The 25,795-nt window shown below is 37.1% G+C and overlaps 1 protein-coding gene and 3 non-coding genes across 4 annotated transcripts in view; all 4 read left to right on the top strand.

The window, feature by feature from the left end:
* WDR43 (WD repeat domain 43) overlaps window positions 1–25,795 on the top strand; it is a 44,315-nt gene that overhangs the window by 15,067 nt on the left and 3,453 nt on the right. The window contains exons 4-16 of the mRNA XM_077843742.1: window positions 209–329; window positions 1,093–1,232; window positions 4,675–4,777; window positions 5,362–5,426; window positions 7,571–7,742; window positions 9,789–9,875; window positions 10,748–10,879; window positions 11,624–11,755; window positions 18,893–18,979; window positions 19,740–19,771; window positions 21,219–21,282; window positions 23,995–24,108; window positions 24,863–24,932. Of these exons, the coding sequence (XP_077699868.1) occupies window positions 209–329; window positions 1,093–1,232; window positions 4,675–4,777; window positions 5,362–5,426; window positions 7,571–7,742; window positions 9,789–9,875; window positions 10,748–10,879; window positions 11,624–11,755; window positions 18,893–18,979; window positions 19,740–19,771; window positions 21,219–21,282; window positions 23,995–24,108; window positions 24,863–24,932 (1,319 nt within the window). The remainder of the gene's footprint in view (window positions 1–208; window positions 330–1,092; window positions 1,233–4,674; window positions 4,778–5,361; window positions 5,427–7,570; window positions 7,743–9,788; window positions 9,876–10,747; window positions 10,880–11,623; window positions 11,756–18,892; window positions 18,980–19,739; window positions 19,772–21,218; window positions 21,283–23,994; window positions 24,109–24,862; window positions 24,933–25,795) is intronic.
* LOC144281432 (small nucleolar RNA SNORD53/SNORD92) lies at window positions 697–781 on the top strand. The gene has a single exon (XR_013349966.1). It is a non-coding gene; the product is annotated as a small nucleolar RNA SNORD53/SNORD92 (small nucleolar RNA).
* Window positions 10,353–10,432, top strand: LOC144281430 (small nucleolar RNA SNORD53/SNORD92). The gene has a single exon (XR_013349964.1). It is a non-coding gene; the product is annotated as a small nucleolar RNA SNORD53/SNORD92 (small nucleolar RNA).
* Window positions 11,182–11,257, top strand: LOC144281431 (small nucleolar RNA SNORD53/SNORD92). Its single transcript, XR_013349965.1, has one exon. It is a non-coding gene; the product is annotated as a small nucleolar RNA SNORD53/SNORD92 (small nucleolar RNA).

Genomic DNA, 25,795 nt, shown 5'->3' with positions numbered 1-25,795 from the left:
TTTCTGGTTACTTCTTGAGAATTTGTTTTATTGGCCAGGCTTTACCTTAGTGTACTTCTGTGGTTAGTCACTTGACACAGGTTTTTAGGGAATGCAATGTGGCATTGAACCTTAAGTAATATTTTAATGCCTGATTTGTTTTTTGTTATCTTTTTGCTCTGTTTTCTCCAAATTCATTGAGATGTTTTTGTTTCTCTTCACAATACAGCAAATGGAAAGGCGACAATAGCAGTGTCAGCTCCCTGTGTATTAGCCCAGATGGAAAGATGTTGCTTTCAGCTGGCCGAACAATCAAACTGTGGGTTTTGGAGACCAAAGAAATCTACAGAGTGAGTGAATCAAATTAGTTGTAAGCCTCATAGTCATCTAGAGTAAGTGTGGAGAAGGGCAGAAAGTCTGAGCCATAGCATATTGTTTTAAGACTATAGATTTGTTGTTTTCACACATATCAGATAGTAGAATCTGTAGACAGCAGTTACTTCCAAATCTGGTTTGTTGATATTAAATAGGTTAGATGTGTCAATTTCAAATGCATTTGAAAAATGAACAAATAAGTAGAGTTTGAATTAAAAATTTTTTATTCTGCTATAGAATGATAGTTTTATTTCTAGCTTACATCCAGCATTTAGTACATTTGCAGAATTTACTATAGCGATATAATACTGCATTTTGAGTGTGCTCAGGGGTGTACTTTTGGTGCTGTGATGATGCCTTAAAATTGTGGTTTCGACTCACTGAGAGTAAAATGAGGACCTACAATTCCTTGGCTGTGTCTGAGCACCCAGGCATCCCTTTAAACATGCATAGAATTAAGTGGATTTTTAATGCAAAAATGGAAGAAAGAGTAGGTAGGGCCATGAGAGTTAGAAGGACATTGTGATTTTTCAGTATTTTCAGATGGAGTTTTTAAAAGTGAGAGGAATGCAGCACAAATAACCTCACTTACTTAGAATTCAATTTAGCTGTTACCTTTATCCTGGAGTTCTGATTTCAGATATGGATCATATGTATTGCTTATGGTCCGTCCACATGGACTCTTAATTTTTGTTGCTGCTCTGTGCCCTCTCCTAAATGAGATTTGACTTTCTCTAGCACTTCACAGGCCATGCAACGCCAGTTTCATCACTTACCTTCACTACTATCAGACCTCCTAATGAGAGCCAGCCGTTTGATGGAATCACAGGTCTTTATTTCTTGTCTGGAGCAGTGCATGACCGGTTACTCAACGTCTGGTATGTAGTCTTTTGGATCTGGGAGGTAGCATTGCCTTGAAAGAATATGTCACAGCCTGTACAGTTCATATAAGTGATAAATGTGAGACTTATTTGATTGTACTTAATGTTAGGTTTACTTGTAACGAAGAATAGAGCCTGCCTAAAAAAACAGGTATAAGAAAACCTTAAGAGCATTTAATAGAACCTCCTCCTTGCTTGTTTAGAGGTAGAGTGGTCTAAATATTTTTGTGACTGGGCAAGTTATAAATAACCTTTTAAAAATTTGGGCTAATCTCTGATTTTGTTGAAATAGGACTTCTAGGTTAGTGCAGTAATGTCTATTTATGGATGTTTCACTGAAGACATTTAATTCTTTGGCTTTGTCTGGAAATCTCCAGGTAGCTCCCCCACCCCCTTTTTTGCAATAGTTGCTGTTATTAACTTTCCTTTGAACTCTCCCCTTTTTTTTCGTAATTTTTTTTTTTTTTTAAGATTTTATTTTTAAGTAATCTCTAGAACCAATGTGGGGCTTGAATTTACAACCCGGAGATCAAGAATTGATGTGCTCTACTGACTGAGCCAGCTAGGTGCCCCCTGGAACTACTTTAAAAAGTAAAAGTTAATTTGGTATTAAATAGCCATCGGGCAATTTTTAATTTGAAGAAAATAAGAGTTTTCTTGGATTTTATGAGATCTGAGAGTGAACCTTTTTTTAATTTTTTTTTAAAGCTGCTATTCATGGATAGAATAAGTGGAGATTTAAAAAAACTATTTTCTCATCCTAGTAATAAATTAGTTGAATGTGTTCTTCTATCATATCAAGTTATTATGAATTTATGCTACATAATATTCAGATACAAGTGGGCCTTATACAAGTGGGCCTTATCACATATGTTATCTTGACATAGTTGGGTGGAGACAGGTTCATAAGGCCTAATGTGGACTTCTGTTCACCTTCAAACTTTTGGCTGAGCCATAGTTTATGTCTCTTATAATCACATTGTGTTGGTTTTCTCTCCTGTTTCTAGTTTTTGAGGCATGCCAATTGGGATAATTCTTTTAGTTTCATAAGATTCAAAACTTACTTAAGAAATTAGTAATGCCAAAAAGTTAAAATCTGCCACCAAAACCTCCTTAGTCTTAAAAATGCTTCACCTCTTAGGCTCCCTAGACCTAAAGGTCTCTAGCACAAAATTTCTTCTATAAAAGAGAAGTTGATTTTTGTTTTAACATCCCTCAAATTGTATGTGTAGGTCTGAGGACTTCCTGGTAACAGAGGAGTAAACTTGAAAAATTAAAAACCCACATTAAAAGGCTGCCCCAGAGGGCCATTTATGGAAAATTTTGTGTTTTGTTATTTTAATTTATTCATGATAGACACAGAGAGGCAGAGAAATAGGCAGAGGGAGAAGTAGGCTCCCTGTGGGGAGGCTGATGTGGGACTCAATCCCAGGACCCAGGGATCATGCCCTGAGCCAAAAGCAGACACTCAACCGTTGAGCCACCCAGGCATCCCTTAAAAAAGTTTTCATTTAAATTCCAGTTAGTTAACATACAGCATAATATTAGTTTCTGGTGTACAATATTACAATATGCTGATTCAGTGCTTCCACATAGCACCTGGTACTCATTACAAGGGCATGCCTTTTTTTTCTTTTTTTAAGAGCAATGTGGGGGGCAGAGGGAGATGGAGAGAATTGCAGGCACAATGCCTAGCTCCACCCATATCTCTGCAAATGGCAAGTTTTCATTTTTTTTTAATTGAATACAACATTTGTGTGTGTGTGTGTGTGTGTGTGTATGTATGTATGAATCACATCATCTTTATTCATCAATTGACGGACATGTGGGCTGTTTCCATAATTTGACTCTTGTAGATATTTATTACTGCAGAAACATCAGGGTGCATGTATCCCTTTGAATTAGTAGTTTTGTATTCTTTGGGTAAATACCTAGTAATGCGATTGCTGGATCACTTTTTGAAGAACTTGCATGCTGTTTTCCAGTATGGCTGCACCAGTTTGCATTCCCAAGGAATGGATGGAAATTTATGTTTCTGTATTGGAAATATTCAGTGTCCCAGTACCATTTGTTGAAAAGAGTATTTCCAGTGAACTGTGTTTGCACATATACATGGGTATACACATACAGTCAGTTCTGGTTATTTGCAGTTGTTATGTTATAATAAGTCCTCATGAGCACTGAATTGGTGAGATTGAATTATTATTTCTCTGGGAAATACAAGGCTAGGTTTCTGCAAGCCTCGTTGGTCACATCTTTGTCATTTAATCAATACATAACCTTGTCTTATGTGTTTCTATTTAATAATACTTTATTATACAGACACACAGTTGATTAATTCATGCTAGAACAGAGTTTACCTAGCACAAATACTTTTTTCCATAAGGAATATCAGCTTTTTTTCCTCTTAGGTACATACATAGGGGACATTTTAAAAGCAAAATCACCAACAAGGGGATCCCTGGGTGGCTCAGCGGTTTAGTGCCTGCCTTTGGCCCAGGGCGCGATCCTGGAGTCCCGGGATCGAGTCCCACGTCAGGCTCCCGGCATGGAGCCTGCTTCTCCCTCCTCCTGTGTCTCTGCCTCTCTTTCTCTCCATGTCTATCATAAATAAATATATCTTAAAAAAATCACCAACAAAACATAAAAGCAAAAAACATGGCACTAAAAAATATTTTTAGTATTCTAAATAATACTAATAATACTAGTTTGTCGTAGGAGACCTGATGTAAGTCAGAGGATAGCCTTGTTTAACATTGTCGGCAACTCTTATTTTTCACTGCTGTGAGCATACCCTGTTAAGACCATGGAAGTTCCACAAGTACTGATTTGGGGGTTTATAAATAAATTTTAGCAAGTAGGCAAATTCTTAAACAAGGAATCAACAATTAATAAGGATCATTTGGGTGAATACACATATAGGTCTGTTTCCGGACTCTTCTCTTCTTTGTAGTGGTGTGATAAAATTCTCAGATTAATCTGTAGCTTTAGTGTGAACCCAGTCAAAATCTTAGAAGAAACTTTTATAGAAATTGACAGTCTGATTTTAAAATTCAAATGAAAATACAGAGGACATAGAGGAGCAAAACAATGTTGAAAAAGCAGAAAAAGTTGGAGAGCTCACATTGCCTAATCTCCTGAGTTGTTAAGCTATAATAATCGATACAATGTGGTACTGGCATCAAGATAGGCAAATAATAGTGGAAAAGAATAGAGAATATTACTCATTGTTTAAGTCTCCGTAAGTGCATTAGTGCTTTTTCTCTTCCTTGCATCATCCATGGTAAATGGCAGTGACACGGATGTGTCCCTGAGTGTGATCTGTAGAAAAGATGCAAAAGCTGTGGGGAATCTAATGTTGTGATTCCCCATAGGTGCTCATGATTTTTCGTTTGTTTTTTAAATTTCTTTTTATCTAATTATTGGTTTTGTTATCTAGGCAGGTCCGGTCAGAAAACAAAGAAAAGAATGCAGTGATGTCTTTTACAGTTACAGATGAACCTGTGTATATTGATTTGGCTTTGTCAGAAAATAAAGAAGAGGTAAATGGCCTGATTTTTGAGAATTTGTTTTTGGGTTTTGCAAATTGTATTTTTAAAATTAGTGTATTGATGATTTAATGATTTGGGAAAGAAGGGGACACAAGGGAGGAAGAACAAAATACAACAAAAATCTTAAGACTGTTCAAGTAAGCTTAGACTGTTCAAGGTAAATCACTGTGGTGAATGCTTATGGATGGGGGATGGGGACTGTAGGCAGAGGTGTTTTCAGCAATCCCTACTGCTCTTACATGCAAGGCCTACCTGTTCCCTTTTGCCAGTCTCTGCACTTGGTAGTGGTGACTTCGCTCCTTTGACTTCCAGGCTGTATTCTCCTTGACTAATAACTTCTTCCCCTAAACTTTCATTTCTAAACTTTACAAAAACTCCAATTGTCATTTTGATGACAGTAATGATTTTTAAATGCAGCAATTGTGTAACCTTGGTGTTCTAACTTCTCTGGTTATTTAAAGGGTTGGGTTTGGGGGAGAACAGCTTAAATTTGATAAGTGTATTAAAGCAATTATCCATTAGAGTAGACTGAAGTGTATTAACCCCTTAGAATAATCAGTAAATTTTTCTTTTAGCCTGTCAAGTTAGCTGTTGTTTGCAGAGATGGTGAAGTTCATCTTTTTGAACACATATTAAATGGGTAAGAAATTTCTCAAGTTTATTTTCTTTCCCTGATTTGTTATTCTTTTTTATTCCCACTTCAATATTCTTTGCATTTTGATTACTTTTCAGTTAGATTATTTTGAAAGCATTATTATTTATCCATATGACTACATACATTCTTAGTGAGAACTCAAAAGTTTTTAGAATCATGGACCATTTCTTCGTATATGTGGTTAGTAAAGTAGTTTTATAATAATATGCTTAGTAAATGTTAGTAGTTCTGATAATCTATTTTAAAAGAAAGTGGTTCGGTTGGAAAACTTTGCTTGTGAACTTGGTAAAACCTTAATTTCTAACTTAGATAATACATACGTGGGTCAGTGAAACATGGCAATGCTAATGTTTTGGTGAGTAGAGGGGAGTGAGGCTGGTGGGATGTGTAGTAGTCATAGACCAAGGGTCAGTAAATTATGACCTGTGGGTCAAATCAGTATGATCATATGTGGTGCCCAAAACTAAAATATTATCTGCTCTTTATAGAAAGTTTGCCACCCTTTACCCATACTCTATAGACATGGTCTAAAACTCAGTCATGTAAACTTTAAAGTTATTTCAACTTTTTGTCAGTTGGTCTTTCCTTTTATAATCCTGGTGTAGGACTTTATTTAAATATAAAATAGTGTATGAAAGCATAAAACATTATTTAGGATATATAGACAATTGATTATTAAGCATAATTCTCCCTCCACTGAGTTCTATTCCCTAGAGGTAACTGTTAACATTTTTTGTGTAACACTTGAGGCCTTTATTTACAGTCATGCATGTACGTGGAATATATAATTGAGGGCCTAGGGGATCCCTGGGTGGCGCAGCGGTTTGGCGCCTGCCTTTGGCGCAATCCTGGAGACCCGGGATTGAGTCCCACGTCGGGCTCCCGGTGCATGGAGCCTGCTTCTCCCTCTGCCTGTGTCTCTGCCTCTCTCTCTCTCTCTCTCTCTCTGTGTGACTGTCATAAATAAATAAAAATTATAATTGAGGGCCTGGAAGTAGTGGGCAGCAATGAGGACTTGGGCACTTCTCCTTGGGCAATATAGTAAGCCATTGGCTTTTATGCAGAAGATTGATGAGGTTTGACCTAAGTGTTAAGACATTAAGCTTTAAGCCATTCTGTCTGATATGTTGAGAATAGCCTACGGAGGGGTGAAAGGCCAAAGCAGAGACCAGAAGTCCTGGACAGATGATTGTGGAGTCCAGATAACTAGGGGGAGTGAGTTGGAAAGATAGGAGCAGTGTGGTTACTTGTGGGTGATAAGATGTCTGTGATGTGAGGAGTAAGTGACTGAGACACAGTAGAGGTACGGTTGTTGGAGGTGGCAAGGGTATGGAACTGAGAGGACCATGTGTCAGATTATCAGGCTGTGTGGTGAATATGGAGACCACTAAGAAAGTGTTGGATGGATTGACAGTGGAGCCACTAAAATATTTAAGAAATAAAGGGGAGTGACCCAGAAATGAATGGATGACAGCAGGAGACGGAGGTAGCTGGTATCTGGTGACAACACTTTGCAAGGTTTTAGAGGTGAAAGAGGGAGAGACTACTTGTCTTGAAATGTTTGTGACAAACAGGAAGCACACTTAAATCCTGTCCAGGGCTGCTGACACAAAGGCTATGGAGGCAAAACAGGTATGACCTGGGAGATCTGTCCTTATGAGCCAGCATAGAGCAAGAAGGTGAAGAAAGTCCTGAGAGAAGAAATTGAGGATGGGATTCTTTTGATAAAATTTTGCTGAAATTTTGCTCCTGAACTGTGTTGAGAGATCCTAGTGAGGCTTTTGGGGGTTGGAAACAATTGGAGATGGAGCTGATTGGAGCAGATATAGTCAGTAATCTGGTGCTGAAGCTCAAGGCAGTGAGAGAGTACCTGGGAGCTTGGGCCCCTTGTGGAGCTTGACAGTGGGATAGGAGGGCACATGGGTCTCCAGGCAAATTTTGATGGTGAAGTCTTGCTAGATGATAGATAAGGTCTTGACAGCAACACTAGTGCTGTTGGGGACCCTGGTCACTGCAGTTGTAGTGTGGAGGCCACAGGAGGGTTGCATTTTCTGACTCAATGCCAACTTCAAAGCATTCGTATGAGATGTTATCTCAAATTTTCTAATTAATTTTTTTTTCACTTCTAGATACTGCAAAAAGCCTTTGACTTCAAACTGCACAATTCAGATAGCAACACCTGGGAAAGGCAAGAAATCAACACCAAAACCCATCCCTATTCTAGCAGCTGGTTTTTGCTCAGACAAAATGTCATTGTTGCTTGTATATGGGAATTGGTTTCAGCCCATCATTGAGCGAGTGGTACGTAGATGCTACTCTGGGGTAGAGCAATACAACATCAATATGGCCATGGAAGAAAATGATTTTGAAATGATTCATTGGTCTGCTTATTGGAATACTTAAAAAGAAGTCACATATTTTCCCTTAACTGAAGGACTTTTCACTGGGTGGTTTATTTTAGTTCGTGAGAGCTATGGATATAATTTTACTTAACCCAGCATATCAAAAATATTTTAATCCTTAGTCAATATGAAAATTATTTGAGATAGTTTATTCTCTTTCCTCCTTTATTTAATAGTATGTCTTTGATGTTTGGTGTATATTTTCACTTACAAACACATCTCAGTTTGGAATAGCCTCATTTCAAATGCTAAGTACCTCCATGTCCCTAGTAGGTAATATTTTGGTCAGCATAGGTATGAGTGAATTTTGCCCAATTCTCCCAAAGCTAAATCTTAATAAAGGAGCCCTTGGTAATAGTATTCACTGAATTTTCTCAGTGGAAATTTAATGAGTGGTACAGTTACTTAACTTTTGATTATAGAAGTTTCTTTGGAGACTTTTGGTAAGTGATGAGCATGTCCAATAGGTGATTTCTTCAGCTTGCATTTATACTGCTATTTTTTTTTAAGATTTTACTTATTCATGAGAGACAGACAGAGGGATTCCTTCTTTGTCTCTGTCCAGAGACCTAGGCAGAAGGAGAAGCAGGCTTCTCATGGGGAGCCTGATATGAGATTCGATCCCAGGACCCTGGGATCACACCCTGAGCTGAAGGCAGATGCTCAACTACTGAGCCACCGAGGTGTCCCTATACTGCTTTTATTCAGTAAGGCCCCCTGGGAGATGATGAGTGGAATATTACATGCCCAAGCAAACTCCGGCTGAGTTTATTTTAAGCTTAAATTTAAGCTCTTGAGTTTATTTAATTCTTTGCTTTTTAAAAACTTAACACATGGATATGGTTTAATGAAAGGAGAAAGGTGTTAAGCTGTAAACCTAAGTCTTCTTGCTGTATGTGGACCCCCTAACCCTTCTCTGCAGATAAAGCCATTGTTTCTGCTTGTTTGGGGTCTTTCTGGATACTAATTGGTTCTGTGGTTATAGAGGATTACATATAACCGGAACACCTTATGGGTAACCTGTACTTTGCAGCATCTGATTATTCCCACCGTTTGATACCACATCAAGGATGTGGACCCTAGAGCATTTTTGTTCATCAGCAGTGCTGTCTTTGACTTGGTTGTGGGAAATATAGCAGTAGGAAATTTTAGGATAAAAACATTCTTTTTTAGGATAGAAATATTCTTTTTTAGCCTATACTATTCTTTATAGGGGTGACAAACTGGAATGTTTTCTTTAAAATCTGTTACACTTAAAAACCTGTTGATCGGGCAGCCCGGGTGGCTCAGCAGTTTAGCACTGCCTTCAGCCCAGGGCGTGATCCTGAGGACCCAAGATCGAATCCCATGTCAGGCTCCCTGCATGGAGCCTGCTTCTCCCTCTGCTTGTGTCTCTGCCCCCCCCCCCCCCCTCCTGTGTTTCTCATGGGGGGAAAAAACCCCAAAAAAACACAAAACCTGTTGATCTGGGGTACCTGGGTGGCCCAGTGGTTGAGCATCTGCCTTTGGCCCAGGAGGTTATCCTGGGGTCCTAGGATTGAGTCTTAGGATCCCCTGCAGGGAGCTTGCTTCTCCCTCTGCCTATGTCTCTGCCTCTCTCTGTGTGTGTCTTTCATGAATAAATTAAAACAAAAAAAAACAAAAAAACAACAAAACCAGTTGGTCTTTTAAAACTATACACATGAAAAATTCGAGCAGTTCCTAACTGAAGAAAGTACACATTATGCTTAATACTGACCCACTTTTCTATGCTGCCGTCAATCTGAATGGTCATCAGTCTGAGTGGCTCAGTTTTGTGGGGAAGCTTTCTGTGCTTTTTTGTATTTTTATAAAAAATGCACAAGTAGGCATTTGCTTTTCATGTTTTATTCCCAATTCCTTTATTTGACACTTTTTTTTTTTTTTTCTCCATCATACCCTCTCCTCTTTAAAATTATATTCCCAGGCTTTAAGTTCCAAAGAACCTCATATGTGTTTAATAAGAGATATTTCAAACTGCTGGGCCCCCAAAGTAGAAACGGCTATAACAAAGGTGAGTGCATTTTATATTAGAAATTGAGAAAAATGAGATTTAGGTGAGTCGAATTGTTACGTAATACTATGTTTAGACTCTTTGATACCATCTCTTTATGATTTTGTTTTAACAAGTTTGTGGGATTAGGTCTCAGATAACAAGATTATAAAACTCTTGTGCTCTTGATTTGTTAAGTGCATGAGTGAATAGATAACTAGAAGTTGAAGACCTGGGAGTTAGCCTCTGCCCCCACGTATGATCATTAAATAAACATCATATTTATCAAATTATTTTACCAATGTCAATATTTAAAGGAGCATAACTTTGAGAAGAATCTTACATTTAAAGGTGGAATAAAGCCTAAAATGATGGGTCTGGAATTGAACACTGTATATACACTAATCATCATCATCATGCTTTATTTTGAATATAACATGGCGTCTATATGTAGATATCATATGTTTGGCAGTTTAATGAGAAAGGGAAAGCCAATACATGCTATGATGACATCCATATATGGTTTCGCTTCTGGCTGAGTTCCAGAGATGACACCTTTCTCTTGGCTGTCTGAGCATTTCTGGCAAAGTTCGATTACTGGAGATGGTTGCAAAACATAGTCTAATGTTTTTAAGTAAACTGTAATCTATAAACATTGTTCCTGGTTTTTACTCTAATGTGGTATTGAAAACTGTAAAACTGAACTTTCAGATTATAATTTAAAAACATATTTGCCAACATTCAGTTAAAATTTATCTTTAATTCATATATTAAGTTAGTTATGTTAGATTTTTGCAAACGAATCTTTTAGTTCATTTTCTCATTGGGGCTAAATCTTGCTAGGACAAAGGCACCATTTCTTTTGTCACATCCCTGCTGTTCCTATTCAACAGGTGAGAACACCAGTGATGAATTCTGAAGCAAAAGTTTTGGTGCCAGGGGTGCCTGGTCATCATGCAGCCATCAAGCCTGCTCTTCCACAAACTGAGGAAGTAGAGAGCAAGAGGAAATTGGGGGAAAATGAGGTAATAGAGGCACTCTGACGATGTTTGAGATTCGCACTCTGATGATTTTTGAGATTCCTCTTGAGACTGTAACACATATATCGGATAGAGCCAGACTTGGAACTTGAGGAACTGAGATTGCTGCTGTTAACTCTCTCTCTCATCCCCAGCAGCACAGGTTCCTGAAATTCCAGATTGTAGACTGTGAGATGTTTACTTGGCCACTGTTAATGGAGAAGACATTGTACTAACTACAGAAGGTGCTGTTTTGGCCTTTGTTAGTGGTCAGCTGGGTCACATAATTGAATACATCAAGCCAGGACTTGCTGTGATGATTTCCATTGGGTTTCGCATGTTGCTGACTTCCAGTGATGCCTCTTCTCTTGGCTGTCTGAGCAGTCCTGGCTAGTTTAGTGATAGTTGGTCATCATTTTAACCTCTTAACTTATAAAATTTCATTTTTTCTCAGCTCCCTAGACCTTCCTTCCTGTGGTTATTGTACTTGTCTCTGCAGCTTTTTTTTTTTTCCTTAAGATTTTTATTTATTTGAGAGAGTAAGCGAGCCATGAGTGGGTGGTGGGGGAGAGGGAGAAGCAGATTCCCTGCTGAGCAGGGAGCCATATGCAGGACTTGGTCTCAGGACCCTGTGATCATGACCTGAGTCAAAGGCAGACACTTAACTGACTGAGCCACTCATTTGCCCCTGGACCAAGCTACTTTAGGCCTTGTCTGGTTTCACATTAATAGATCATTTCTGTTCTGCAGGTTAGCATTGAAGAACGCCTGGGAGCACTGGATATAGATACAAAGAAAGAAAAGGTTGACCTTCCACAGACAAATAGCTTTCCAGTTCTTCTCACACAGGGTTTAGAAAGTAATGATTTCGAAATGCTAAATGTAAGTATTATAGCAGTTTTTAAAATGAATTAAGACAGTTAATTTTTCTTAGAAAGTGATTGACCTAGCACACTCAAGTGAATAGACCTGTAATATAGCTATTTTGAATTTAATATTTTCTGACTGTAGTCAAGTATAGATCACTTGGTGGCACTATACAGACAGTCACCAACCTACAAAGGCATTGTGTTAAATTATTTTGAACCTGGAATGCATTTTCTCATAGAAATATTGTTCTGACTTGTTATTAGGTCTTAGGCTTTAGTTCACAAAAGCCTTTTATAAACATAGTGTAGCTGAACTATAATACTCAGCATTCTAGATCACAATTTATATTTTTTTCTGTAGGAAAATGCGTTCCTGAGTTTTTACTCTGGATTCCAGAAACTTATTTCCCCCTGGCCGTGAGAGGGGGCGGTGAGGTGGAACCTTGGCAATGGGTAGGAGGTTTGGGGGAAAAATTCAAGAGGGTTGGGGGTTATGTTTGAAGTATTTAGAGGTAAAAGTACTAGAAATTTATATAAGGGAGGTATTTATTATTTCTGTGTTTGTAAGTTGGTGACTGCTTGTATGAAGTTACATAATTAGGTCCTCTTAAATTCTAGAATTTAATAGTGGTCTGTAGAGACATTTTAATGTAAAAATTGGATTTAAGCACTGCCTGATTAGATAAAATCAGTTTACATTTTCTTAGTGATTCAATATTATGGTGCCACTTAGTATTGATGTGACTTTATTCATAGGTTACTTTAATCATGTAACCTATGAATAGCGTCTTTCTGATTTATATTTTGATCTAAATGTGAATATCGTTTATGTCTAAGGTGATTTTACAAAACGAGGGGAAATCACATCCTAAAATTTTTTGTAAAATTACTTGTAAAATAGTTTGTGAGTGTATGTAATTTGAAAGGTGGATTTTAGTTATATGGTATAGAAACCTAGATGAAAATAAGCTGTAGAAAACAATGGACAATGTTTTTAAAATGTAACGTAATTTATCTGCCACTGTTGTCTCCTTAACTATACTTTGAAACCTTTCTCAGTAATACAAGTAAATCAGCTACCGATTTTTTTTAAAGAAACATTTCAAAACATTTAGAATTATTACATTGGACCCCCCACGCACTCATCACTGAGTTTCAGAAATTATCAGCACTAGCCAATCTATTTGTCATTGTGTCATGTATCTGCCCACAGGCCTCCCTAGGTTATAGTGAAGCATAGAGACAACATTTTATCTGTAAATACATCCTTGTTCAACTCTGACAGTAACAACTCCTTTTAAAAACAACCACAATCCATTATTACACCTTAAAAAAGTAAACAGCAATTCTTTGAAATCATCAAATATTCAGTTAGTAGGTTTATATTTCCTTGATTGTCTCATGAACTTCGTAAGTTTTTATATTTGCTTTCTTCAAAATGGGATCCCCATGAAGTACACACAGTATTGGGGAGATAATGCCTCTTCTGTGTCTTGCAGTTAAGTTTTTGGGGAAGCTATGTTATTTGCCCTGAAGAGATTCTCACATTCTGGATTTTTGCCTTCTGTAAAACTCCATTTTGTTGTGTCATTTAATCCAGTAAATGATATCATTTAACATGTTCCTCTAACATACTTCTTGTACACTGGTAGTTGGATCTAAAAGCTTGTAGAGATTCAGGTTAAAATCTTTTGGCACTTCAAAGGTGACAGTGTATTTATCAGACATCACAGAGTTGTTGAGGAAACAATATGACCTTTTTGGAAGCACTTCTTAAATTGTGAAGGGTTGTACACATAAGATTTTTTCATTATTAGAGGTCTTTAGGTGATACATTGTATTAAGTAGAAGTAATTGGAAACTAGAATCCTGAAACATTGTGTGCTGGAAAAGACCTGTAAAAGTTAGAGTGAAGAGCTTCTTTTAAAATAACCCTTTAAAAAAAGAGATAAGTAAAATATATATATAATTTTTTTAAAGATTTTATTTATTTGAGAGCGGAGAACACAAGCAGGGAGGAGGGGAAGAGGCAGAGTGAGAGGGAGAAAGAGACTCCGTTGAACAGGACCCTGAGGTTATGACCTCAGCCAAAGGCAGATACTTAGCTGACTAAGCCACCCAGACTATGCCCCCCAATATTTTTTTTTCTCCTAAAAATACTCTTCTTTAATCCCAAAAGTTACCTTATGATTATACACGAAATATAGGAGGAGGACAATAAAAATGAAAGAAGGCAATGAGCAGTGGCAGGAATGTATCATATGACTAGAAGTGAGAAGAATCCCTACCATAGAAAACTTGACATTAAATTCGTGGCTTTAGAAAGGTGGAAATTTGACTCAAAGAAAATGTCTATAGCTTATGAGAAGAGAAGCCTAGTCATTTATATAATTCATGGCATCCACAGACGACAGCTATTTTTAGATTTTTAAAAATGTATGTAAATAATTTTGTGCCATTTACAGTAGGATAAATTCTACTGTAAAATACACTATAAAAGATGCCTCTACCTCTGCATTACAAAAATTGAGAGAAATTAAGAAAGATTTGAGTAGTGATGTTTATGATTGAAAGATTTAATACTGTTAAACGAGGAATTCCCCCCCCCCCATACTTCTCTGTGTATTCAGTACATTCCCAATTAAATTTCAGCAGCATCTCCAGGTAAAATTGGAGGACTTAGCCTACTCAATTTCTTTTCTTTTCTTTCCTTTCCTTTCCTTTTCTTTTCCTTTTCCTTTTCCTTTTTCTTTTCCCTCCCTCCCTCCCTCCCTTCCTTCCTTTTTTTTTTTTTTTTTTTTTAAGATTTTATTTATTAATTCACGAGAGATACAGAGAAAGAGGCAGAGACATAGGTAGAGGGAGAAGTAGGTTCCCATAAGGAACCCGATGTAGGACTCGATCCTGGACTCCGGAATCACGCCCTGAGCGGAAGGCAGACGCTCAACCACTGAAACATCCAGGCATCCCAAGCCTACTCAATTTCAAGATAAAGTATAGTAATCAAGATAGTTTGATAATGGTGAAAAATAAATACAGATTAAGGAACCAAAATAGTCCAGAAATAGACCATACAGAATTAGTTGAGTTAATGGAGAAAGTAAAATCTTTCCAACAATTAATCCTGTACCAACCAAATATCCATCTGGAAAAAAAAATACATCTCAGCTCTTATTTCACAAAAGTTGACTCAAAATAGATAAATGTAAAACCGAAATCTACAAAACTTCTAGAAGATAGGATAAAATATATGCAAACATTAGTGGACAGAGTCTTGATGGCATCACAAAAAGCATTACACACTCTAGGAAAAAGCGGTCATTTGGACTTAATGAAAAACGGTCATTTGGACTTAATGAAAGTTAAAATCTTTTACTCTTGAAATACTTGACACTGTTAAGAGAGAGGAAAGGTAAGCTGTGGGCTGGCAGAATATTTGCAATCCTTACATCAGACAAGGGTTCTATCCAGAAAATATAAAAGACTCAATAATGAGACTCAACTCAAATAAAAATCTGGTAAAGGTGTGAACAGATACTTCACAAAAGAAGTTAAATGGCCAGTAAGTGCATTTAAAAGTGTTACATATCATGGATCACCACCAATGCAAATTAGCATGGCAGTGAACTAACACTACATACCTGCAGTGGGTTGATTAAAATTTAAAAGATCCTTCTGTTGGTGAGAATGTGGTACAGTTGGAATCTCATATCTTGCTGGTGGGAATATAAAATGGTACAGCTACTTTGGAAAAGAATTAGGCAGTTTCTTAAAAGTTAAAGATTCATCTCCCATAAGACCCAGCCATATTCTACTGATGGGTATTTACCTGGAGAATCAAAAACATGTTCATATAAAGACTTGTACATGAATGATGCTAGCAACTTTATATTTTTTAAATAATTGTAACCTTGAGAGAACACATATGTTCCTCAACATATGAACAAATAAACAAATTCTTTATCTAGCACTGTTAGGAATATATTATTGATACATTAGCAACATGGATGAATCTCAAACTTAGGCTGTGAGAATGAAGCCAAAGAGTACATGCTCTTTATGATTCTATTTATATAAAAATTCTAGGAAATGCAGACCAATATATATAGTTCAGTGGTTACCTGGGGGTGAGGGTGGACGATTAGAATGTTAAGGGGCCCAAGGAAGCTTGAAGGTGATGGAATGTTTATCATAGTGTTTGCTTCATTGGTAAAGGTTTATGTCATACTGATTAAATAGTATATTTAAGTGTGTACTGTTAATTATGCTTCAGTTATAGTGTAGCAAACTTGTAAAAGAAAACCTTCAATATTTTCTTGGCTAGTTACAACTGTGGTTTATAGGGTTGTCTCTTTAAATATATTTTCAGTGGAAGTTAATGCTAACTTCTATATCCATTAACACTTTACTTTGGTTTAGGGTAACTTGCTTTTACTTCTCTTAATTTGGAAAATTATCATAGACCCTCTTGTTAGTTAGCATAAGAATTACTTGAGAGCTTGTTAAAAATTCTTCTGTCCAGCAGTTTGATATAACTTCTAAACAGCTAGGCCATACGTACTCTTTTTTTTTTTTTTAAGAGAGAAGGAGAGAAGATGAGAGGGAGATAATCTTAATTAGGTGAGGCTCCTTCTCACAATCCTGTTGAGATCTTGTCCTGAGACAAAGTCAAGATGGACACTTAACCAATTGAGCCACCAAGTGCTCTAAGCCATATGTACTCTTGTTGGCCTTTGACAGTTCTAGTTTATACCTCTTATCTTGGTATAATAATTAATAGTGACTTTCATTGTCATGTGTCCTAGTTTAGACAATAAATTATATGATCACTTTATATTTTAGAACACCAGGAGATTACACAAACTACATATTTTTTAAACCCTCATTCCTATATTGTTTTTAACTAAGCTTTTGGTATAAATAATGTGCAACAATAGATTCAAGTTTATATCCCGTGACTTGAAGGGCTACTACCCTACTTGGCCAGTTAAGACCATGAAACCTGATAGTTTGGTGAACATCTTGTGAAAATTGAGGACCTTAACAAGAGTGGGTCTTATTTCAAATAGTAATTTGTAGACTAGTTCAGATAGATTGTTCCCTATAACCTGTACATCGTTCAAACTTTGTGATAACTGGTATTTATAATAACATGATTTGAGGTATGTTTAGTATCATCACGCATCTTCTGAATTACTGTTGAAGTTCTGATCAACATATTTTGTTTTGAATCTTGTATTCTGATTATTTGAAAATATAAATTTAGGTTAATTGAAACTGTTTAATCAGGACAGTCCATTCCTCACTTTTATAAAAAGTTTTATTTCTTTTGTATGAGGAACTATGCAATTATTCCAGTGGTAGTTTTTGTATAGTTTTTGATGGATTTGAAAGGGCTTGGTGTAAAGATATTTTTATAAGTAAATAAAATTCATAGGGAATTCTGAAAAGATGCTGTTAAAATAGGCTATAATCAGTCTTCTATATTTTGCCCTTTGGTACTTCTGTTTATATTTTAAGCATGGCCTTTAGAGTACCAATCATCACCAAAACAGCATGCATCCATCATCAAGGAAGTTCCTCTGGGAATTAAACTCTTTGGAAAGAATAAATACATAGAAAAGTTCAAGAGGAAGGGGAGACTGAAGATTTTGAGAACCTGAAAGGACTTGTATTTCACACTCTTGCCTATAGATGAAGCATCTGGGGTTTGGAGACATTGAAAAGCCTGCCAGGATTAGGACTACTCTCTCTCATTTTCTGTACCCTGTAGTGGAGACTGGGTTTCTCCAGTTGATGTACTCTCCCAGGGTTTTGATTCAAGCATTCGTTATGTATGATCTTTTAATTATCTTAAAAGTTTATCAAAAGTTGATAATTTTAAAAGATTTGTTGCTTTCTAAGTGTGGTTTTAGTATGTTTTGCTCAATCTTATGTGGATATATCTCTGATTTCATAAAATGACAGTTTGATAGCTTCTCTAAAGTGGCATATATCTGTAAATGTCTAGAGGTGTTCTATTTTATGTAAAAATTTCATAAAGTTTAGAATCTGTAGAGAAGAAACTCCATTCATCAAAGTAAATGTCTTGATTCCTGAAGATTATTCTTTCTTGATAGCCAAAGACCATAACATAACATTCTCCAGTCAGCCCTTCCAATCTTCATTCACTAAAATTCAGTTGGTATTTTATTGTTTGGTTGTTAAAACAGACACAAGAAAAATGCTCAACATCGCTCGGCATCAGGGAAATACAAATCAAAATCACAGTGAGCTACCACTTCACACTGCTCAAAATGATTAAAATGAACAAGTCAGGAAACAGCAGCCGTTGGCAAGGATAAGGAGAAAGGGGAACCTTCTTGCACTGTTGATGGGAATACAAATGGGTGCAGCCACTCCTAAAAACAGTATGGAGGTTCCACAAAAAGTTAAAAATAGAACTACCTTACCACCTAGCAATTGTACTACTAGATATTTATCCAGAGGATACAAACGTAGTGATTTGAAGGGGCACATGCACCCCAATGTTTATGGAAGCATGTCCACAGTGGCGAAAATGTGGAAAGAGCTCAAATGTCCATTGATACATGAATGGATAATGAAGATGTGTTATAGATGTATGTGTATATACATATATATAGACACATACAATGGAGTGTTTTACACATGCACTGGAGTATTACTCAACCATAAAGAATGAAGTCTTGCCATTTGCAGTGACGTAGATGGAACTAGAGGGTATTATGCTAAGTGAAATAAGTCAGAAAAAGACAACCATATGATTTCACTCCTATGTGGAATTTAAGAAACAAAACAAATCAACATAGGAGAAGGGAAGGAAAATAAGACAACAGGGAGGCAAACCATAAGAGACTCTAACTATGGAAAACAAACTGAGGGTTGCTGAAGGGAAGGTGGGTGGAGGATGGGGTAATCGGGTGATGAGCATTAAGAGCATTTGATGTAATGAGCACTGGGTGTTCTATGCTACTGAGGAATCGCTGAATTCTTTCCCTGAAACTAATAGTACACTGTATGTTCATTAAATTGAATTTAAAAAAGAAAAAATACCATTTTTACTGTTTTTCCTTTAGTGTCTTTAGCTTCTGCATATACTTATCTTTATGTTTCTTTTATTTTCTCACAGAAAGTACTTCAAACTAGGAATTTAAACCTAATTAAGAGGACTGTATTAAGGATGCCCCTGCATGCTGTTATTCCATTGTTACAAGAGGTAACTGTACTCTTTTCATTTTAAGGTCCTAACACTGTGAGTTAGGAGAAAATCTAGTGTTTAGAGAAATGGATTTGTAATATGTAAGCAAGCAGGGTACTTAGAGTAGATAATAGATCTATTCAAAATTTACCTAGTCCACATTTTTTAGTGTATTTTTTATTGAGATATAATTCATATACCATAATATATACTCTTAGTATGTATATGCATTGTGCTGTGTTTTTCTTTAATAATCTACAGGTTGTGCAGTTGTCACACCCAAAAATTTGTGTGCCAGTTAGCCGTTCACCATTCTCCCTTACTCCCAGTTTCTGGCAGCCACAGATTATTTTCTGTCCCTGGGTTTGCCTGTTTTGAACATTCATTTATATAACTTGTAGCTTAGATTTTTATCAGGTGGTAATTACTCTTATTGTGAGAATGTGTTCCTAGATTATGTTATGTTCCTTGAACAGTGAGGAATTAGGAAATTTAGGAATTCTTTAGGAATATTGATTTCCTAATAGTCTTTTTTGGATGGGGGAGAGGGAGAGAGAATCTTAAGCAGGTTTTCTCTGCCCTGCACAGAGCCCTTATTCTGGGGCTCGATCTTCTCCTGAAATTAAGATCTGAGCTGAAATCAAGAGTTGGATGTCCAGGCACGCCCTGTTAATATTCTTTTCTGTTTTTTGTTCTCCTGGATGTGTGTATTGTGGGAATTGATGCACATTGGCTGTCTCTGAAGTGCTGTCACTAATACGGTTTTTCTCCCCCTCAGCTTACGAAGAGATTGCAGGGACATCCTAATAGGTAAGATATTTAGGGGACTTATATTGCTTTGATTTTATTAATATTTTAGAGGTGATTGTTAAAAACATTTTCTGACAGCATGAAATTACATAGTGGATAGCTCCACACTTAATTGGTAAAACTCTAGAAGGGTCAGATACTGCTTTCCCCACACTTACTGTAGATTGAATAACTCTTTTATTTTTTTTTAAGATTTTATTTATTTGTTAATGAGAGACAGAGAGAGAGAGGCAGAGACACAGGCAAGAGGGAGAAGCAGGCTCCATGCAGGGAGCCTGACTTGGGATTTGATCCCAGGTCTCCAGGATCAGGCCCTGGGCCAAAGGTGGCACTAAACTGCTGAGCCACCGGGGCTGCCCAAGATTGAATAACTCTTAATCCTAAGATTTTAGTATAGTTTTTTTTTCTTTCTTCTTCTTTCTTCTTTCTTCTTTCTTCTTTCTTCTTTTTTTTTTTTTTTAAAGAAAACTCCTGTGTAATTTTTCATTTTCATTATCAGGTTGTGTAATGAATTAGTCTTAATGATTTAGTCCTAATCAGATGTAAAATTGCCATTTGTAGAACTTCCCCAACCTCTGGTAGTTGCTAAGCCACTGTAAGGAAATATTTTATAGGACTGAGTTTTGTGTTTTTATTAATACTTTGATGATGAAGTATTTGAATAGGGGGTTGGTATCTCAGGGATCCTAAGCTGACAGTGTAGTTTTATCAGTGCTACAGTATATAGTTGTTTTTTCTCTTTTTTTTAAAAGATGTTATTTGAGAGAGCGCACATGGGGTGGGGGTTGTACTTGGAAGGGCACAGGGAGAGGAAGAAGCTGACTCCCTGCTGAGCAGGGAGCCCTATGCTCATCCCAGGATCCTGAGATCATGGCTTGAGCTGAAGGCAGATGCTTAAACCAACTAAACCACTTAGGCCCCCCTAGTTTTTCTTTTCTAAGTTTTTTCCCCTGATAGACTCCATTTGTGTTTGGAACTCACAGAGAAAAGCCAGAGAATTCATTGATTAGGCCCTCCTTACACATTTTTTGGTCTATATTTGTCTTTTAACATGGCATGGAAATCTTTTGCTATTTGTACCTGATGGTGAGTAGATGGTGGGCATAAAATGCCAAGTGATTTGACCTCAGTTTATTGCCTTGGTATCAGTTAATTATGAAGTAAAGCATGGGTTTTATTCTTGAATTGTTTTAGAGGAAGGTAGTTATGTTCAGTCCATATTACCCCCCTCTCCTCCCCATGAGATGAGTCTGTTTTCACAGATCTCAGACTCATAAAGGGATGAGAAGACTGTCAAAGTCAATGATTTATTTAGTAGTGTTGTTTTTCACGGGGCACAATTTATAGATCTTCACTTGGCCTGAGTTTTCTAATATTACAGCTCTGTTGTATTTAATTTTGAATTCATGAATATTCGTTTACTTGGATTTTTTTTTCTTTTTTTCAGTGCTGTGTTAATGGTTCAGTGGCTCAAATGTGTGTTAACGGTCCATGCATCCTATCTATCCACAGTAAGTCTTCAGCTGTTGTTGCTCAGTGGCTCTGATAAGGATTAGAAACTGATGTGTTAATGAAAGCATCTTCCCTCCACCTGCCCTTCACCAGTCAGCTACTGCTTTGAAAGGTTTTCTTTTACCCCAGGTGCAATGTAATGTCACCATTGTTGACTTTGGAAATTGGCCTTTTTTTTTTTTTGCTCTGGATTTTAGAAGTAATATATATTCTATAGAAAACGTTGAGAAATACAGAAAGGAGAAAAGTAACATTGGCATACTAGTCTTTAGGTGTTTTAAAAAATATATAACCTGTTTAGCAAAATTATTTTTATATAATATGTATCTCCCCATTCTTCTATCTTGTCCCAGGACAATGAAAGATAGCTTGTGGGAAAAATGAAGTTAAAATATTTAATACATGCCATTTTGTGGGGCTTGTGTTGCTCTTTGTTATCTATGCAAATGGAAAGGACGAAACAGTTTTAAAGCAACACCAGAAAACACAGTGTTATATGTCATAATATGAATTGGGCTCTTTGCCCACTAAGTCAGTTATATTTTAAGCTAGAAATAAAATTACACAATTTCCTTTTTCCTTTTTCTTTAATTTTATTACCTAGGACCTTATAATAGATTTTCTTAAAAGGTTATAGTGAACAGTTGGAGAAAATTCTTAATTGCTCTTCCTTTCTTAACACGGTTTCATTTATCCAGCTCAGCCTGGTCACTGTTCCTTGTTCTTTCTCAGACTTCTTTTGCCTTCAGTAGTTTGAAATAGGGAAAACAAATGGATAACCTGCTTTGAGGCCAGCAGTTCTATGAGTCTGGAGGGAATTCCGTCAAGATGTTAGAATTGGGGGAGGTACACAAGATGGTCAGAATGGCTGCTGGGTTTCCCCGCTTACAGAATCTTGGGAGATGAGGTGAAGGCAACTGTGAGTGCAGTGGCTGAGTGGTGGGTGGTGGGCACAGGAAATTCCCCTAGGCATCCGGATTTGTGGGAAACAGGACAAAACTTTTTTTTTTTTGTAAACTCATTTACATGCTTACAAGTAAAAAAGAGCCTAAGGAGGCCTTGTAATGAAATCCCTTCTGGAACCAACTGCTAAGGGTGAACTGCTGGAGTAGTAGTAGTATAAACATTCAATTCTGGCAGAACAGATCAGAGAAGCATGTTATGAAGAGGGCTCCATTGGGGGAGTGGGTGGGCAATTCTCTCTCCTCAGTGCTTTCCCTTCCTTTCCTCCTCTTTATCTGGTGTTACCTTTTCTAAGCTAAGGGACGGTGCTAAACCTGAGGCTTAAGTAATGGACAGATGCCTTAATCCCTGTTTCTGGAGCTTATTGTCCCAGTAGGGACAGATAAAGAAAGAGATGAATGACAATTGGAATGTGATCATGTTAAACTTTGTTTTAATCATTTTGTGCCTGTATGCTGTTTTATTTATTTTTAAGATGTTTGTTTATTTATTTATGAGAGACAGACAGACAGACAAGACAGACACAGGCAGAGGGAGAAGCAGGCTTCATGCAGGGAGCCTGACGTGGGACTCTATCCTGGGTCTCCAGGATCCAGCCCTGGGCTGAAGGTGGTGCTAAACCTCTGAGCCACCCAGGCTGCCTTGTTTGCAGTTTTAAAGTTTAACATTTGAATGAAACTCTTAGTTATGCTAAATTGTCAGCAGTAGAAGGGTAAGTACAGGCTAGTTAAAGGGCTGAGTGAGGTTCTTTTTTTTTTTTTGTCCCCCTGGAGGGACAGATTTCATGCTTCAATTCCTTAAGCATAGTTCAGAGGGTTCTTTAATAGGGAGTATATTTGAAATACTCTAAGGTCAGCTTTGTACTCTGTCGGTCTGTCAGTGCTGTTCTCTGGAAGCTGTGAAAACGTTCCTTTAGTTTGATAGGGTCTTATGGTAGAAGGTAGATAATGTGATATTATCAGAGTAAATTTCAGAGGAAAGCCCAGAGATATGTGGTGGGTTTTTTTTTTTTTTTGTCTCAATTACATTGGCCTTCCCTCAATATTTTATTTTTAATTTTTAAAAATTATTTTAGGGCAGCCCCGGTGGCCCAGTGGTTTAGCACCGCCTTTGGCCCGGGGCGTGATCCTGGAGACCCAGGATCCAGTCCCACGTTGGGCTCCCTGCATGGAGCCTGTTTCTCCCTCTGTCTGTGTCTCTCTCTGTCATGAATAAAAAAAAATCTTTAAAAAATTATTATTTTAAAGATTTTTTATTTATTCGTGAGAAACACACAGAGAAAGGCAGAGACATCGGCCAAGAGAGAAGCAGGCTCCCTCAGGGAACCCTATAGGGATCTTGATCCCAGGAACCCGGGCCCATGACCTGAGCCAAAGGCAGATGCTCAACCACTGAGCCATGCAGGCTCCCTTATTTTTTATTTTTATTTTTTATTCTTTTAGTAAGCTTCATGCCCAGTGTAGAGCCCAACTCAGGGCTTGAACTCACCAGGCTTAGATCAGCCTAACAGGTACCCAGGTGCCCCCTCCATCATTATTTTTTAAAAACTATTTTTTTGCCTTTAGGACATAGGCTATGAAAAATTTGAAATGTTGCTAGGTAATGTGCCAAGCAGCCACTGCCACTGGAGCTGTAGCAGATAGATGCTTGTGATGCAGTGAGTCAGTACTTGAGTGTATCTGAGCATGATTTGTATGTTGTTATCTGTACTTTGTCATGATAGTATGAGATATCTTTTCTCCCCTCAGTTGCCTGATCTGGTACCCCAGCTGGGAACACTATACCAATTAATGGAAAGCAGAGTAAAAACTTTTCAGAAACTCTCACATCTTCACGGAAAGCTTATTCTTCTAATCACTCAAGTGAGTAAATCAGATTGTTTTGTGCTAAGCTTTGAATGTGATAGGAATAGAGTGAGGAATAAGGAATGTTTACCTGATCATTGAAAGCCCCATGTTTCAGCAAAAAATTGATAAATCAGGATCCAGTCTTTAACTTGGAAATGTTATATATTTGATAGTAAGTAAACTTATGCCTGATTCAGCTTTTCCTCAAAGGTTCTCAGCATCCTATTTTATTTTATTTTATTTTATTTTATTTTATTTTATTTTATTTTAGATTTATTTATTTATTTATGATAGTCACAGAGAGAAAGAGAGAGGCAGAGACACAGGCAGAGGGAGAAGCAGGCTCCATGCACCGGGAGCCCGATGTGGGATTCGATCCCGGGTCTCCAGGATCGCGCCCTGGGCCAAAGGCAGGCGCCAAACCGCTGCGCCACCCAGGGATCCCTCAGCATCCTATTTTAGTTTTTGATATAGTTAGGATGGTTGTGCTACTATGAATAGCAAGTTACAGGGTATTTATTCAGTTACAGTTTTGGCACAGAAAAATTCTGATCACCTTAAGAGGTTCAACTTTTACAGAATAATTCTTTATTCTTTTATTTGACAAATTTATTTTTTGCCCTGTATTTGGTCTGTATTCCTATTGAGGTCATCCATCGTAGTGTTTGAGGGCAAGTTCACTGTTTGGGAAGGTGGAGCGAGCATGGTGGTGGCTGCCATCCTTGAGATAACCTTGTACTCTTCCTAACAACACTTGATTACCTTTCAGGTTACAGCATCAGAAAAAACAAAGGAAATGACTTGTCCTGCGCAAAAGGCAAAATTGGTGTATGAGGAAGGTGAGGCTTGAAGGGAGTGTGGAATTTAGAATTGGAACATTCATTATTTAATGTTGAGTTCTGTTACCTTTATTTTGTAGAATATGAATGTGAGTAAGATCATGCTATGGCATGCTTTTTCTAAGAAAATGGGCAAACCTGTGGCAAAAATATGATCCAGTAAAAGAGAAGGTGCAAATGTACAGTAAATAAGAAGGCACACTAGGTGTGGAAGATATTTAAATAGGAAGACACTATGAATAAACTTTTATGCCAGCACATTGCACATTAAAATCCTAGATGAGAATAAGTAATTTCTTAGGAAACAGTAATGACCAAAAGTGACTTAAAAAGAAATAGAAACCCAAAAAAAAAAAGAAAAAAGAAATAGAAACCTAGAATAAGCCAGTGGCCTTAAATTGATTTAATCAAAACCTTTGCTCAGAGATGTCAGGCACAGAGTTTTATTTACAATTTTTTATTTAAATTCAGTTTGTCAACATATAGTGTAACACCCATTGCTCATCCCATCAAGTCCCCTCCTTAGCAGGCACAGAGTTTTTATAGGTATATTTTGTCAATCTTTCAACGAACAATTCATTTTTGTCCTGTATAAACAACTCATGCATTTTATGAGTCAAACCAAATAAGAATGATAGTTAAGGAAACAAGATTTTAGGTCATCTTCAAATATCCTGAATAGTAAGTTGATTATTATAGAAATGCTGTGTAAAAGAATATGTCATTACCAAGGAGAATTTATTTAAAGATTCTAAGGCAAATTAGCAGGAAATCTATTAAATATAGTTACCACATTAACAAATTAACAGGGAACAATATACGTTAGTAGATACAGAAAGAGAATTCAATAAAATTCAGCCTTT

The sequence above is a fragment of the Canis aureus genome, chromosome 12, assembly GCF_053574225.1.
Source record: "Canis aureus isolate CA01 chromosome 12, VMU_Caureus_v.1.0, whole genome shotgun sequence".
Lineage (NCBI taxonomy): Eukaryota > Metazoa > Chordata > Mammalia > Carnivora > Canidae > Canis > Canis aureus.
This window is presented reverse-complemented; position numbering and strand designations above follow the sequence as displayed.